Below are 14,625 nucleotides of genomic sequence, written 5' to 3' on the forward strand. Positions count from 1 at the left end.
TGTGGGATTGCGGTGCGGTTCTTAGCCCATCATCCACTTTAATTACTCACAAACCCCATGCAAACAATGCTCAAGCTAGGACTCGTCTCTGCTCTTCTCGCCGCAACAGCCATCCAAACGCATGCTCAACAAATCACAATTATTAGTACTATTGATGTAGCTAGTGCCAGCAGACTTGGTGAACTTGGTGGACTTGTCGATATCGCGGAGATTGATAACGAAGTGTCACTATCGTCTGGAGTTGATCGTGACCTGTTCAACATGATGAACTATCCACTGGGAGTCCTGGCTGATGCCCAGTACAAGCTCAACTTTGAGGTTGTCAAGACCAAGAGCGACGTCGGACCTGCCCGCTACAACGTCAATGTGGATGGCGCGTGTGCACAGTATACACCTGAGCCATATACTTATACATACTTCGTCCCTGAAGGTTACACCTCCGGCTCCTATTATATGGGCAGTGGATATCATAGCAACGATGGGGAATCGGATACGCGCTCCTGGATACCTGTTACTCGTACCTACACGCCTTATTATGCGCGAATTGCATGCAGCGGTGCTTACCAGGCAGACTATAGCGACAGCGTTACCCAGTATACTAAGACAGTCGAGTACGCAAGCCAATATCCAGATGGAATCTTCCAAGCGCCGTTTACTGCATTCGAGGACAACCAACCCCCGGCTTGGTACCCGTGGTATTCATCAGGATACTATAGTGCTAGATCAGCCAGTTACTACGATGTTTCTAAACCCACGCCAACTGGATATGGGCCGACATCGTCTGCACCAGTGACTCCAACCCCTTCAGTCTAAGGTAATAAGCACCTTGGGCCCAAGTAGAACTTTTCTTTGTGGTGCCAGCATATAAGAAACTATCGAATAAATGAGGACATGGTTGCCTACTCGTCCATATATGTCCTGCCACGTGTTTGTATGCTAGCACAAGTGAGATGTGGATGTGGCAGCATGTGATAGGACAACTTTTTATATAGATGATGTGTTAGTTTTCGAGGATATTAAGAGGATCATTCGCTTTGCTGTCAGATGAATGTCAGCTCAACTACTCCTGGCCATCATATGGTGTCAACAGTGTTGTGCGGTCAGCGATTACCACTATGATAATGCTATGGAAGTTATCAGGTTGACTGACAATGAGAGCAGCTCTTATGCTGAACTAATAGAGATATTTAGTAGAGGCCAATGACTACTATAATAACAGCTTATTACCCTGGGTTCAATGATGAGGTCAGATATTGCATAGCAGCAATATCTTCAAAATGGCCAGTGCGTGGCAATAGCAGCTTTCCTTTTCCTTTTCCTTTTCATCAGTTTTGAAATACAAACTTATCAACCCCCTATTAGCATAATAGTAGGAGAAAGAGAGTATATATGACATGCCGCTAGGGTGGTTCCGACTCACCCAAGGCGGATTACTCACTGAGAGCGGCGCAGCTTTATCCAGGGCCGTACGCGGCTTAGATGAGGGCTCAGTATGCGCACTCGGCGCTTGCTTAAATACCCCTTGCTGACTCCTAGCAGCAGGGATTCCTTCTGGTTTTTCCAATATATTTTTGTGAACGCTTACTTTTAGTTCTATCAGCACATTTATAATCATCACTAGGAGAACACGCTACCTAGTTTCCTCTTCCCTGACATTTGACCTAGGTCGTTTTAGGCACGCACCGTATTATTGAAGTATATTTTGTGGGCTATGATGAGTGCTGACAGAAGAAAGGCACCTGGCACCACATATACTCCATTGAGCGCCACCTGTTGCAAAATAAACAGCCTTGTGCTTTCAGTAGTCAGTGACGTCTCTAGAATCCCTACCGCTGCAAAGACAAGCTGTGCTCTGTCGCTGAATGCAGCTACATTCAGGCTGCAGCCCTGCGAGGTCTGATGGTCATGCATACACAGGCAGGAGCTGAGCCTGAAAGGCACATACGAAAATTCTCCGACCAGCACAGGGCACGCAATTGGCCAGTGGCTGGCCGGCTTAGAAAACAACAAAAGCGGTTGGCTAAAAACCATGCGGCGCTTTGGCCAGCTGACTATGCAATTACTCTGGCTCGCAAGAATCCAGCTAGTCAAACAAAGCCTACCGCTTTCCGAAAAAAGAGTGGTTAGGGCTTTCGGACGCTCTCCTCTTTTCCTATTCTCCGAGCTCTGTCGTTTTTCAACTTGCTTTTATTTTTTGCACTCTTAGTGCCTTTACTCTTTTGAAGCATGGGCAGGTAGGTCCTCCTATAAGTGTCTGTCGTCATCGTCCATCGAGATAACGATTGGTATTGGTAAAATAGCTGATTGTTTGGGTGCCCTTTCCCTTACCCTTGTAGCCGCTTATTCTTTTCAGGACTCGCAATGCCATTAGGCAGCAGACACACACAGAGCTCGCGCATTCATGTACTGGGAGCAGGTGCAGTGGGGCTGCTCTTTGCGGCACACCTTCGGCGAGCTGGGCACCCGATCACCTTGCTTCTGCGGTCGCAGGAGTCGGTGAATCGGTTTGCTGAGGCAGGCAGCCGGATTGGAATCTACAATGACTGGATGAAAACACACCCAACACGCAAGCTGCTTTACAATGAAGACGGGCAGGTTGCGCCATGGGTTGCCGAGGACTGCCAGGCCGAGACCACCGACACAGAGTCGCCTATAAAGCAGCTGGTGGTGACAACCAAGGCACAGGACACGCTGGAGGCATTTGAGTCTGTAAAAGATAGGCTGGATGCGGAGTCGACAGTAGTTCTGCTGCAGAATGGCATGGGCACATACGAGGCAATTCATAAGGAGTGCTACTCATCACATAGCCAGAAGAGTGCTGACAAAGTGCCAGCGTTTGTAGTCGGCACAAACGCGCACGGCTGCTTGCGCACCGACGCGCGATTTGAAATGCACCACACAGCCATGTCCCATTGTTCCTTTGCTGTGCGCCCCTCGCTCGCCAACCCGCCACCGCCATTGCCTGTCTCGGCGCTCGATATGCTTACCGCCCTGGGGGCGCTGCCATTGAATGTCAGCGTCATCAACTGGTCTGAGCTGCATCTGCAGCTGCTGCTGAAGCTGGCTGCTAATGCTATAATCAATCCCGTCACAGCGCTTACTGACAGTCGTAATGGCTACTTGGCGCCGCCGCCAGAAGGCACGCCCGAGTGCAGAGAGGTGGCGGGCACGCAGGAGATGAGGGGCCTCCTTGGTACAGCGTGCCAGGAGATCGCATCGATCTATGCGCGTGCACACCCGCATCTGCATGACCAGCTGACGGGCCCGAGCATTGAAGAGTACGTTGTGCATGTGGCCAGCGTGACCGCGCGCAACCGCTCATCGATGCTGCAAGATGTCAGCGCTGGGCGCCAGACTGAGGTTGATTGGATTAACGGCTATCTGGTGCGTCTTGGCCAGCAGCACGGCGTGTCGACGCCAATCAACTCCCTACTGTACACACTGATCAAGCTCAAGGAAGCGGCCCAGAGCCACACGTTCTTTAGCAACTGATATGACATAATTTTTATACAGGTGGTGAAAGACGTTAATTTGACAAACTATGTAGACGTGTAGACGGGTGGTGGAATGTCGATGATGGTGAGGCCATTGCCACAGGTTGAGAATCTAGCCACTCTAACCGCAGAATCAGAGGAATCCACAAAGTCTTTCTGATCCCCAGCGGTGCAAATGAGCGTGTCCATGGCAGAGTCCTCATACCGCGGCAGCTCGCACCCAGTAGTTGCGCCTTTGGGCATGACATAGACGACCGAAGACAGCCTGATATTGTGCACGGTCATGTTTTCGTCAATGATCGACGCCATGAACACGATGTCATGAGAGATACGCAGGGGACCTTCGCAGATGTCATACTGGACCCCAGTGAATGCCTTGGGCGCGAACACAGCGCCTGAAACAGAGATCTCCTGGTCAAGCATGATGCCGCCGGTGCGCGATGCCGCTGTAGGCGAGAACCGCGTGTTCACCTTGATGCCATCGACCACTTTCACGGTGTTGCAGGCATCGACGGCTCGGGTGCTCTGCGCAACCACTTGGCAGCCATGCGAAACAGCGCCAAACAGATCATCGAAGGGTACCTCAACATATTCGCGAAGCTGGAACCCGACGCTCAGCACGCGCAGGCCCTTGACAAGCGGCCTCAGCACGCCACGGACACGCACCAGATCCTGGTCGTGCACGATCCTCGACCTTGTGATGCCTGTCAGCTCAATTTTGTTGCGCCAGCCCGCGCTGACATTCAGCCCCTCGGCGGCAGCAGCCATCCATGGGGAGTCTGGCAGCGGAATGCGCTTCACATGTACTGGCACGCATTTGCTGACAAAGGGCAGCAGCTGAATCGCAGAGTGTGTGCGCATCTCAGCCACCACCTCGTATCCGATGAAGGCGTGCGGTGTGAATACGCTTTCGTTCAATGAGCCCGGGATGCTGATGGCGAATGGCCACGAGTATGTGCCCTGGGAGGTATCGACTGTATGCGTGAGCTCGATGCTGGGTGCTGCAGCGTAGGCGGTTTGGAACAGCTTCTCCTTCAGCGACCGCAGTGTGATTGTCAGCGACCGGACACGCTGCTGCGAGCGTGTTGTCAGGACCACTCGGCCTGAGAGGACCTGGTTGTGCGCCTCGTGCGGCAGCCCGTAGAGGACAACATCTGGGCGATCCAGCCTGATTTGAAGTGTCTGGGAGGAGAGCATGTTCTATTGGGATGTGTGATAATTACAGAAGGGAGGAGGAGATATATGACAAAGATGGGATTTTTTGTGTTCCTGAGACTGCGCACAGCCGGCAATGCCTTTTATTTAAGGCTCTGGGCAATAGCGGCCAAAGGCAAACAGATGTGGTCGTGATGCGAATGAAAGGAGCAGCCTGCAGCCGGAAACATGCCCACTCCCTTTTGGTTGTGGCCGTCGCGTATTGTGCACCAAAAAGCGAACAGCTTTGCGAATGAGATTTTCCTTGTTCCCTTTGGACTCTACGTTCTTTATTCAAAATCTCCCCTCTTTTTTCTGCGACACGCCCCCAGAAAGTAGACCGTGAATGGCGAATAGACAAAAAGGCGGTTTAGACACCTGACAGAAAAATAAGCAGTATTCGCTATTGGAACAGCAGCGGAGAATACTGCGTGCAAAGGGGAGGGAGGGGCCAGTGCCTAGTCACTCATGTTTGGAATGGCATTTGCCAAACACCGCCGCCTACCCCCTTCTTCCATGGCCCACGCGCGCAGACACCGTCCAGCAACGGCTGAGCGCATCGAGTTCCGCGCTCGGATCCCCGCGTTGATTGTTGGCGCCGGCATTGTTGAATGCTGGTCGCATGGCCGGAGGCAGCAAATATTAATGGCAATAAATTTCGCAACAAATATGTTTAGCAGCGTATTGTCACCACTCCAAAAAATTAAAAACGGAAGCTTAACTGCCGGTCCGCAGCTCGTCAAAGTACGGATGCTGCAGTGCCTGCTCGGCCGATATCCGGCGCTCGGGCGCGTACTCCAGCAGTCGCTTCAGCAGATCAATTCCCTTTGCGCTGAGCTTTGGCAGTAGCGGCTCCAGTGGCACGCCGCCGTACACCGGGAAATCGCGTTTCCACTCTGGCAGCTGCGAGCAATTCGGCCACACCCGCGCCGAGCCATCAAACGGCATATGGTCGATCTGCTGGTCGACAGGCGTGCCGAGAATCTTGAAAATGTGCATCAGCTGGTCCTCCACCGATGTGCCCGAAAAGAACGGCCGCCCAGTCGCCATCTCGGCAAAGATGCACCCCACCGACCAGATATCAATCGACGTGTCGTACTGCCGCGACCCCATCAGCACGTCAGGCGCCCGATACCACAGCGTCACGACCTCATGTGAGTACGAGCGCACGGGAATCCCAAATGCGCGCGCCAGCCCGAAGTCGCCCAGCTTCAGGTCGCCGCGCTTGTTGATCAGCAGATTCTGCGGCTTCAGGTCGCGGTGCAGCACGCGGTTGCGGTGGCAGAACGAGATGCCGCACAGCAGCTGGTACAGCAGATGCTTCACTGTCAGCGGATCGAGGTCGCCGCCGTACGCATCGACAAACTTCTTCAAGTCCGAGTCCATGAACTCAAACACCAGCGTCAGCTTCTTGTCCGTGTGCAGCACGTCAAAGAGGCCGAGGATGTTTGGATGCTTCAGCTCCTTTAGCAGCGAGATCTCGCGGATCGCAGTGCACGGCACGCCCTCCTCCTCGTTGTCCAGCCGGATGCGCTTCAGTGCCACGACCTCGTTTGTCTCCCGGTTCTGCGCCTTGTACACGATGCCATATGTGCCCTCGCCGAGCTTTTCGATTTTCTACTCGCAGTAAACAACAAAGGCTCGTATTCAGTGGCTGGACAGGTGGTGCAAATTCGCAAAGGCGGTAATTCAAACCCGTGACTTGCTCCAGCCCGTGTGCCTTACCTGGTACTTTTCCATTATCACCAGCGCGTGTATGTGTAAGAAGCACAAACGTGGAAGAGTAGAATACAATTTTCTTAAAAAAAAAAAAAGTTATCGGCGTGAAGCAGATGAGCCTGCTTGAGCGCTGGGTGGCCAGTTCACCTCCCCCCCAAAAAGAACAGTGGTCAAAGCCCATGAGCTGCACCGATTGGCCACAAAACGCCCTCCCCTGACAGATGATCACGTGGTTTACCAGTCGAGCGAAGATCAGAAAATCTAGCTGCAATCTGGGAATATCCGCAGCCTCAGAAGAACCCAAGCGCTGTCTCTGGAAACTGTGCTCTGCTGGGAGCTGGTCGTGGTCTCCATTGCATTTCACCCACTACGACAATTCCTATGAGCAGCGACACCTTTCCAGTCTATGACTCTTGCGGCCGAACAATCCAGGACGGTGATATATTCTACATCAGCCTATTCGAGGACTGTTTTGCTGCAAGTGCTCACAGCGACGGAATATTCTTCAGTGAAGGCTCGTTTGAGTCTGGAAGCCAGTTCACGATCGAGACCGTAGATGGCTTCAAATACATCAAGGCTGTGAGATATGATGGCTACATTGTTGTGAACGAAATAGGGAGAGAAGGATGCCTCGACTTGGTGATTCTGTCCAAAGAGCTGCCTGAGCCTGAGAACCGCCTCTGCATTGTACAGCATGAGCGATTCAAGAGTATCATGCACCTAAAGACTGCGGACGGATCGGAATCAGTTGAGCTCATGCTTCTCAAGTCGTCGTGCGGGCTATTCAACCTCAGTAGTAGACACGCACTTTTTCAGTTCAAGCGCGGTAACGACGGTGATCTGTAGAATATTTCGTTGATAGCCCCACTCTTGCTCACTTTGATGCAACACAAAACGACATGGGTTTTTGTACCACCCAGTTAATAACAGGTGCCACAGTGGTGTGAATGAGAACATAAAACTCGTGTTTACTTTAAACCACATATTGCGTTCAAGCATTCCTCTTGCTATTGCCAAGCTTGCTCAGTGAATAGCAGAAACCACTCAGCCTAACTGCGTGCCCCCAAACTCTTGGCCACTTTATATTTTGAACATTCAAATACAGCACTGCACTATCACCTCAGAAGGGGTGATGCCTTGCCGGGTCTTGAAACTCTGGATCGGGGGATCCGAAGACGCTTTTTGGTGCAAAACATTCGGCCACAGCTGTATCGTGATCAGTGTCTTGGGCGGGCACACTGGCGGTCCCCTTTGATCTCCACCATCATATCCGACAGATGGTGCGGGCCGACAGAATGCAAGCCCAGAAATGGTATGATTCCAGCACCGTCTGTCACACAAAACATGCAAGCAATATTCTTTTGGCACAGCATGTATCTTTGCGTCTGGTGCCCCCTCGCTATCAGAGCGCTGTCTGCTGGTTCCAATGGGCCCTCCTGCCACCAGACCGTGGTCGTGGCGGAGGTACAAAAGGAGGGCGGATCGGGCCCAGATCATCGCTATGGCTTCTCGTTATCTTTGCTCTGTTTCTCCATCTCATCTCATCTAATAAATTTCCGCTAGCCATGTCTCCTCCCCACCACCCCTGCGCCCACAAGGTCCTCAAGGACAAGGTCGACTCAATCAAGGCTGGCGATGCCGAGGCAGCCGTCATCGAACTCCTGGGAGAGCCGACTTCGCGCACGACCGAGGGTGAGATCACTACGCTCGCCTGGAAGTGCCCGGGCCACGAGGCTAGCCACATCTGCGTCGACCTGAAGGAGGGCGCTGTTACCGAGGCTCGCTGGTCTGCCTAAGGCGCTCTTTAATCAAGCGTGTTTTGGAAGCAGAAATATACTATTCGCACATAAACACATGCAGGATCTTGGCAAAGTGCACACTACGCTGCAGGAGGTACACGCCTTTCTCCTTGTTTCTGTAGGCGGGCGCAGCCTGAATACAGTTTGCGCCAAGGCGATGATCGGGCGATGTGTGTTGCAAAAGGGCAGCCCGGCATCTTGGCTAGCTACAGTGAAAACCAGCCTGTATTCTTTTGTCTCTTGCGTGCTGTCGATTATCTCAACAGCATACTATACCACAGCAGCTCGGCCTTTATAGACGGAATCGTCATCAAAAAGTAAGGGCTCATGGATCAGCAGCAGTCCCATGCTTTCGATAAGCAAATAAGCCCTAACATGGGTTGCAGACAGGGTGGTCAGCCAGAGCATTTTCTTGGCAATTTGCTCGGGATTTCTTGGCAGATGTCTCCCCAGCAATGCACCAGAAACTGGAAGGGTTCGGCAGGAATCAGCCAGGTCTGCCAAGATTTTGGCTGAAAAAACACCAAGTTAGCTGGTAATTTAAAAGGGTCGCAGGGATAGGTGAGAAATCACTGGGGACTAAATTTTGATTTTTTTTCCCTTGCTGTGCCTCAGTCCAGACCGAGGGACTCTTTCCTCCTCTCTGCTCCTCGTTTCCCACAGAAGCCAGCTATTTCCCCTCCCCTCCACACCTCGCACTGCTTTATTGATTGCTATAGTATTATGACTGCTTCCCATGGGAACCCGCACCCGGTATTCTTCCACAACGATATCATAGGCGCAGTAATCGACTACATCGCGCAAGTGCACAGGCATGATTTATACTATTGCTGGTTGCCCAAGGACTTTCGGCCGTTGGTGAACGCAGCAGCAGTGTGCCAGTCATGGCGTCGACTGGCACTTCCCTTGGTGTTCAAGTCAATGATAATCGAGGTTGAGCGGGTGGCTGTCGAGCATGGCAGCGGCCAAGTATCCAGGCCGGTGCATCGAGAAAAGTGCCTGTCCAACGTTGAGTTCTTGCCGCCAGGCTGTGAGAGCCTAGCGAAGGACCTGGTTCTAAGCTTCGGAGCTGACGTTATTTCAGGGAACGCGGCCAGGTACTTGGAGGAGATTGGGGTTAGTGGCCGCAGCTGGCCCGAGATCAAGCTGCTGAGTATACACATTTCCGCAGCGGAACTGGAGGAAGTAGACGATCTCGATGATTTCGACGAGCACGGCGACCCCAGACCGCTGTACAGCGCCGAGCATGTCATGCAGCTCGCTAGCTATGCATTGAAGCTAGTGCCAAACGTGACCAATGCTCTTATCCAGCTAGACTCGCGGCCGTCTGGCGGAATTGATCTTGAGGAGGGATTCGGGCAGCGCCTGCAGGATATCAAAATGCTGACTATTTGCGAATCAGTCATCTACCACAACCGGACATTGGTCGTGCCGCAGCTCACGTATCTCGACATAAACTGCACGCAGCTGGAGTCGGTGCGCTGGCTGGCAGGCGCCAGTGCTGCGACGCTCAAGGTGCTTTTGCTGACTGGTATTACGCGCGATCTGTTCTACTCATCGTTCTTTGATGTGCCTGAATCGACGTCGATGGTGTTTTCCGATCTCCGTGTGCTTGTGGTCTACATGGCCAGCCAGATGGACGATCCGCACACGCCGCCCTCATCGCCCGTCTCAGTGCCTATGTTTTCATTCCCAAGGCTAAAGACGCTGCTACTCTCGACGCGTGCGTGCCGATCTGACACGTCCTGGGAAATGGTTCCCTGGTTTGCAGACTCCCCGCTGCATGAAGTGTACCTGATGGGGGCAACAAGGTTTGCCCAGCAGTTCGACTTTGCAAGGTACCCGGATCTAAGGACATTTGATGCGCTGTTGGCGGACCTGACGGAGCAAGATAGCGTGGAGCTGTCAGCCCGACTGATGTCGAGCAAATCAGGCATCAGGGAACTGGCGCTGCGGACGGCAAGGGGTGGGATTCCGATATCGCTCGACATAGGCAGCACCAACATCCACGACCTGTATCTGACGACGGAGCTGACGGCAGCCAAGCTGCGCAGCATCGTAGCGCAGCTGCCACGGCTGGTTTTTCTTGGGTGCAACCCTCCGTCAGAGAAATCGGATGACAGTGATGCAATACTGGGCGCCGAGGCAGTGGCCATGCAGATCCCGGCGCACGACTTTTCGCCGATACATTCGAGGCTGCAGGAGATCAAGCTCCACGACCTCAACTGGCAAGGGAGCATGCGGTACGGCATGTCGAGGCAGTTTGTGGACCTGGCGGCCACATTTGCCTGCATTCCGTCGCTGCTGAAGGTGCGGATCGGCGTCGATTTCATCGATGGCGGTGTGTTCATCCGGCGCCTGCTCACCGAGATGCTGGCCACGGATGCAACGCCGCACATGCGTGAGTTGTCTGTAATATTTGGTAAGATCATCGAGACGCTGTTCGATCACTAGCTCGGCTCAGCGGTGCTTGCAAAGCGAAAAACGCAAAGGGCTAGAGCGGCTCGGCTCGGCGGTTTCTTGGCTCGCGCTCCTGGTTGTTACGTGGAGCTCGCCTCTTTTGCTTCACAGGCTGCATAATTTTCTGTTATAATTCAAATACCTTTCGTTGCATTTTCTCTATACATGATGGACGCAGAGAAGGCGCAGCAGACCGACGTGCCAACGCGGCGGTTCCGCGAAATCCACTACCATCGGTTTCCCTTGGGTACACGCAGCAACGTCCACGGCTGCTGCTTGCTACGCACGCACCTGCCAGTGCGTCTGCCCCGGCCACATACAATGCAGCAAATCTACACACATCCGCCGCCCGGGGTCGGGTACCGGCGCGCGATCCCTAACATTACAGAGAACGAGTCCATGTCGCGCATAATCGAGCACGAGGAGCATCTGCTGCAGGAGATCAGGGAGGAGCGGCAGCGGACGCGAGCGTGGTTGGACGGTGGGAAGGCAATTGCGCGGACACATGTGGTGGTGGCCACACAGAACAACCTGCAGTTTTTTATTGCTGGATTTGGGTACTGGAATGTCCTCGATATGAACATGCATCTGGAGAACGAGGCGTGCATTGGGGTCAAGGCGTTTGAGATGTGGGCGGAAGGCGGCCAAAGTCCAGGCGAAGCCGAGCAGGATGAGGAGGAGAAGGAGGGAAGGCAGACCAAGGGCATTGAGTCGCCGACGCTGCCAACGCTGGTCGTGGCGTTGACCACCCATATCAAGAGCAGCGGTCATAATGGCAAGGGCAGATATCGGCTGTATGCCATGGGCATCGATTCGCTGGATGAAGTACCACAGGAGTTCATCGACAGGCATGCGGCTAAGCCTGAGCGACCGCAGTCCAAATCGAGCGACAGCCAGTACACGGAGTCGCCTGAGGCACGCCCGCAGTCTGAAGCTGACGCAGCAGTTGAGGATGCAGAGCCGCAGGAGCTGCCGGGCACAGCTAGCGTGCACGGCGAGCCCGGATTCACGCGAATCAACCCGGTAGACGCACTGCCAATGAACAGCTACGCATACCTGGAGGAGCGGCTGTTCAGTCTGCGTGTCACCAGCTCCACCCCGTGTCTCGACCTGGACTATCTGCCGTACCGGATCTCGCAGGACGTGATCAAGGGCCTGCCGCCGATTCTACTGGTTGCGGGCAACGACAACCGGGTGCACCGGTACGCCCTGGGCAAGAATCAGATTATCGAGCTGCAGGCAATAGTCGGTCCGCGGACCAGCACCAGCTTGACGTTCACGGTATTTGACGGGCGGGTTATCGGGCCGTACCATGTACAGATCATGGCGCAGCAGGAGTTTGTCGTGACACTGCAGGCCAGTGAGATTTTGCCCGAGGAGGAGGCCAAGGAACACAGCCCGACGGGCCATTGGCGGCGGCTGCTGCTGGCAGATGAGGAGGTGTATGACGCAGCACCAATACTCACCACGCTGTTCACGCCCGACTCGCAGTGGATCGACCGGACCGCCTACGACGCGGTACTGGCGCGCAAAATCGATGCGCAGCTGAGTCAGTCCGGTCCGGAGGAAAAACTAGCTACACACGAAATCTATGATGCCGAATGGCCGGTGGGCCAGATGGGCCGGTTCCCGAACCGCCATAGTGGCTCTGGCGGGTATGAGGACCGGCCGCGGGTGCATGCGCTGGTCGGGTTTGTCAGCGAGGAGGTGGTTGTTTACCACGACGTGCCTGTGACTGGGCTGGATCCAGTGCCGACGCTTGTAGGCAAGGGCAAGTTTGGCAACGGGCTTGGCGGCGTGTTCTCGCTGCCGGGCAGTGCCAAGGAGGGGCTGGTGACGTCGGTCCATTTCGATGATTTGGACTTTGACGGAAACAAGGAGATCATGGTCGGCACGGTGTCGGGCGCGGTGCTGATTTACAAGGCAGTCGAGGGCGGATATGCGCTGGTGTGGAAGCGGCGGTTCCCGGCACCCGTGTATGCAATCTTCAGCGTCGACATCAACTGCGACGGCGCCAACGAGCTGGTCGTCATCACGCTCAGCGGAGTGCATATCATGCAGCCGAATCTCTCGATCGTGCGCGCCAAGCTGCTGAAGCAGCTGATTCTGCTCAGGCAGCAAAAGGACGGCAAAGAGTCAGAGTAAGCTAGCGAAATTTCAGAGTTTTGTACAGGTTTGCTAAAATAAGAGTTCTAATTGCAGGTGGCCTGCAGGGCACGCGAGTTCAGGCGGGTGAAGGCGACATGCGGCAGCGCGGCCTTGAGGTCGTTGATGACAGTGCGGTGGGAGCGCGCGTAGTTTGTGCTGCATTCCTGCAGGCCCGGGAACTTTTGCTTGATCCACGCCGACAGCTCCACAGCATCGGTGAGCACATCCTCGTCGGCAGACAGTCCGATCCACTTGACGTTGTTCTGTGCGGTGGCCTTGTGCTGCGCAGACTTGGCAAAGCCAAAGAATGCCTCGCTGCGCAGGGACGCCGACACCCGGACCAGCCCCGGCAGCTGGCGCACCAGCGTGTCCAGGGTTGACGCAGTGAATGAGGCGCGCGGGAGAATCAGCGTGTTGAGCGACGCCGACAGGCAGTGGGGCTCGGGCAGCTCAAAGTCGTCGCACTCCACGTCTGTGTCGGAGCCTGTGCTGACAGCCGACAGCGCAGGCGACGGCAGCCGGCCATACAGTCCGCCGCGCACAGTCGCGCCGCTCCACCGCCGCGAGCTCAGCACGTCCCTTGTGCCTATCAGCCGGCAGAGCTGCGAGTCGTGGATCTCATAGCCGGGCGAGCCCTCGCTGCTGCGCTGCTCAACCGACAGGTAGTGCAGATGCCGCAGGCCGCGCAATACCGACACCAGCCCGTGGGCCGACAGGCGCGGGCCGGCGTAGTCCAGGCTGTTGGTGGTCAGGCGGGTCAGCAGTGGGCAGGCCTCGGGCAGCTTTGCCGCGTCCAGGTCGCTGATGGCCGGCAGCGCGAGCTCCTGCAATGCGGGCCAGTAGCCGTCCCAGACGGTCTGCAGCCAGTGCTCGTTCTGCAGGGATACGGCGCCGCGCGAGCTGCCGGGTGTCAGTGCATCCACGTGCTGCCACACATGGCGGACCGTTAGGCGCTCCAGGTTCGGGAACATGCGCGGGGATACGGGCAGCGCCGAGTCGGGGCGGCTGACGATTATGTGCTCCAGATGCAGCGAGGTCACCGACTCCAGACACACGCCCCGGGCGGCAGCCACGGCCAGCGACTCGATCCACGCGTGCTCGATCCGCAGCCTACGCAGGCGCCGCTGGGTCTGCAGTGCCGTGACCAGCTCGGGCGTAAAGTCCGAGCCGCCAATGGCCAGCAACGTGAACTGCGCCGGGCGGCTGGCCAGCATGGCGGCGGCGCCGGACTCGGCCGGCAGCAGCTGCGCCCACTGCTGGTCGTAGCCGTACGGGCAGATGGCCAGGCGGCCGATGCGCGCGCACCGCCCGCCCTTCTGCTGCCCCCACACCAGCGGCATCATGTCGCCGACAGTCATGGCCTTATCGCGCACATACAGCTCCCCGACGTTTGGTGCATATCGCCGCACAATCTGCGCAATGCGCTGGTGGTCGTCCCGTGTTCCGCTGAACCACTCGACAATCAGCGAGTCCAGGCTGCCCCACTGCATGGCCAGGATTGTCTCCAGCTCGCTGGCCAGGTCTCCGTCGGTGCTGCGTCGCGGCCCGCTCTGGTAGAAATCTGACGACCGGAAGATCAGCCGCCGTGTGAACTGCGAGTAGTGCTTGGCGATGGTCGCCAGACGGTCTGTGTGCGGCCGCCGCATCCACCGGTTGCTGGTCACCAGCTCCGAGAGGCCCTGGTGGAGCGCCGCAAATCGCCATGCACGCGAGGTTTGCCGCAATGCCGATAGTGCTGGGCTGGCGAATGCCGCCGGTGCGTGGTTGCCGGTACACCCCAGCGACGTCTGTGTGCAGGGGCAGGGCTGGAA

The 14,625-nt window shown here is 55.5% G+C and overlaps 9 protein-coding genes across 9 annotated transcripts; 6 read left to right on the forward strand and 3 right to left on the reverse strand.

The window, feature by feature from the left end:
- Positions 1-350: 350 nt before the first annotated feature.
- On the forward strand, positions 351-1,100 carry DL89DRAFT_264974 (uncharacterized protein). The gene is made up of 2 exons (XM_040886457.1): positions 351-510; positions 555-1,100. The coding sequence occupies exons 1-2, from the start codon at positions 365-367 to the stop codon at positions 811-813; spliced, it is 405 nt and encodes a 134-aa protein (XP_040746117.1). The 5' UTR covers positions 351-364; the 3' UTR covers positions 814-1,100.
- A 1,044-nt stretch (positions 1,101-2,144) lies between these two features.
- Positions 2,145-3,540, forward strand: DL89DRAFT_264975 (2-dehydropantoate 2-reductase). The gene is made up of 2 exons (XM_040886458.1): positions 2,145-2,234; positions 2,337-3,540. The coding sequence occupies exon 2, from the start codon at positions 2,362-2,364 to the stop codon at positions 3,490-3,492; it is 1,131 nt and encodes a 376-aa protein (XP_040746118.1). The 5' UTR covers positions 2,145-2,234; positions 2,337-2,361; the 3' UTR covers positions 3,493-3,540.
- On the reverse strand, positions 3,481-4,750 carry DL89DRAFT_264976 (uncharacterized protein). Its single transcript, XM_040886459.1, has one exon. The coding sequence runs from the start codon at positions 4,689-4,691 to the stop codon at positions 3,540-3,542; it is 1,152 nt and encodes a 383-aa protein (XP_040746119.1). The 5' UTR covers positions 4,692-4,750; the 3' UTR covers positions 3,481-3,539.
- Positions 4,751-5,405: 655 nt separating this feature from the next.
- On the reverse strand, positions 5,406-6,500 carry DL89DRAFT_277382 (protein serine/threonine kinase; the record flags this gene model as incomplete). The annotated part of the gene is made up of 2 exons (XM_040889441.1): positions 6,414-6,500; positions 5,406-6,305 (listed from the first exon to the last, which is right to left on the reverse strand). The coding sequence occupies exons 1-2, from the start codon at positions 6,426-6,428 to the stop codon at positions 5,406-5,408; spliced, it is 915 nt and encodes a 304-aa protein (XP_040746120.1). The 5' UTR covers positions 6,429-6,500.
- A 264-nt stretch (positions 6,501-6,764) lies between these two features.
- Positions 6,765-7,404, forward strand: DL89DRAFT_264977 (uncharacterized protein). The gene has a single exon (XM_040886460.1). The coding sequence runs from the start codon at positions 6,789-6,791 to the stop codon at positions 7,251-7,253; it is 465 nt and encodes a 154-aa protein (XP_040746121.1). The 5' UTR covers positions 6,765-6,788; the 3' UTR covers positions 7,254-7,404.
- Positions 7,405-7,925: 521 nt separating this feature from the next.
- DL89DRAFT_264978 (uncharacterized protein) lies at positions 7,926-8,206 on the forward strand (the record flags this gene model as incomplete). Its single annotated transcript, XM_040886461.1, has 1 exon — positions 7,926-8,206. The coding sequence occupies exon 1, from the start codon at positions 7,973-7,975 to the stop codon at positions 8,201-8,203; it is 231 nt and encodes a 76-aa protein (XP_040746122.1). The 5' UTR covers positions 7,926-7,972.
- Positions 8,207-8,787: 581 nt separating this feature from the next.
- DL89DRAFT_264979 (uncharacterized protein) lies at positions 8,788-10,819 on the forward strand. Its single transcript, XM_040886462.1, has one exon. It carries the CDS (start codon positions 8,930-8,932, stop codon positions 10,658-10,660), a length of 1,731 nt encoding a protein of 576 aa, XP_040746123.1. The 5' UTR covers positions 8,788-8,929; the 3' UTR covers positions 10,661-10,819.
- Positions 10,746-12,834, forward strand: DL89DRAFT_82810 (uncharacterized protein). The gene has a single exon (XM_040892122.1). The coding sequence runs from the start codon at positions 10,832-10,834 to the stop codon at positions 12,809-12,811; it is 1,980 nt and encodes a 659-aa protein (XP_040746124.1). The 5' UTR covers positions 10,746-10,831; the 3' UTR covers positions 12,812-12,834.
- Positions 12,812-14,031, reverse strand: DL89DRAFT_264981 (uncharacterized protein; the record flags this gene model as incomplete). Its single annotated transcript, XM_040886463.1, has 1 exon — positions 12,812-14,031. One exon carries the CDS (start codon positions 14,026-14,028, stop codon positions 12,859-12,861), a length of 1,170 nt encoding a protein of 389 aa, XP_040746125.1. The 3' UTR covers positions 12,812-12,858.
- Between the last annotated feature and the right edge of the window lie 594 nt (positions 14,032-14,625).

The sequence above is a fragment of the Linderina pennispora genome, assembly GCF_002104995.1.
Source record: "Linderina pennispora strain ATCC 12442 chromosome Unknown DL89scaffold_2, whole genome shotgun sequence".
In the NCBI taxonomy this organism is placed as follows: Eukaryota; Fungi; Kickxellomycota; class Kickxellomycetes; order Kickxellales; family Kickxellaceae; genus Linderina; species Linderina pennispora.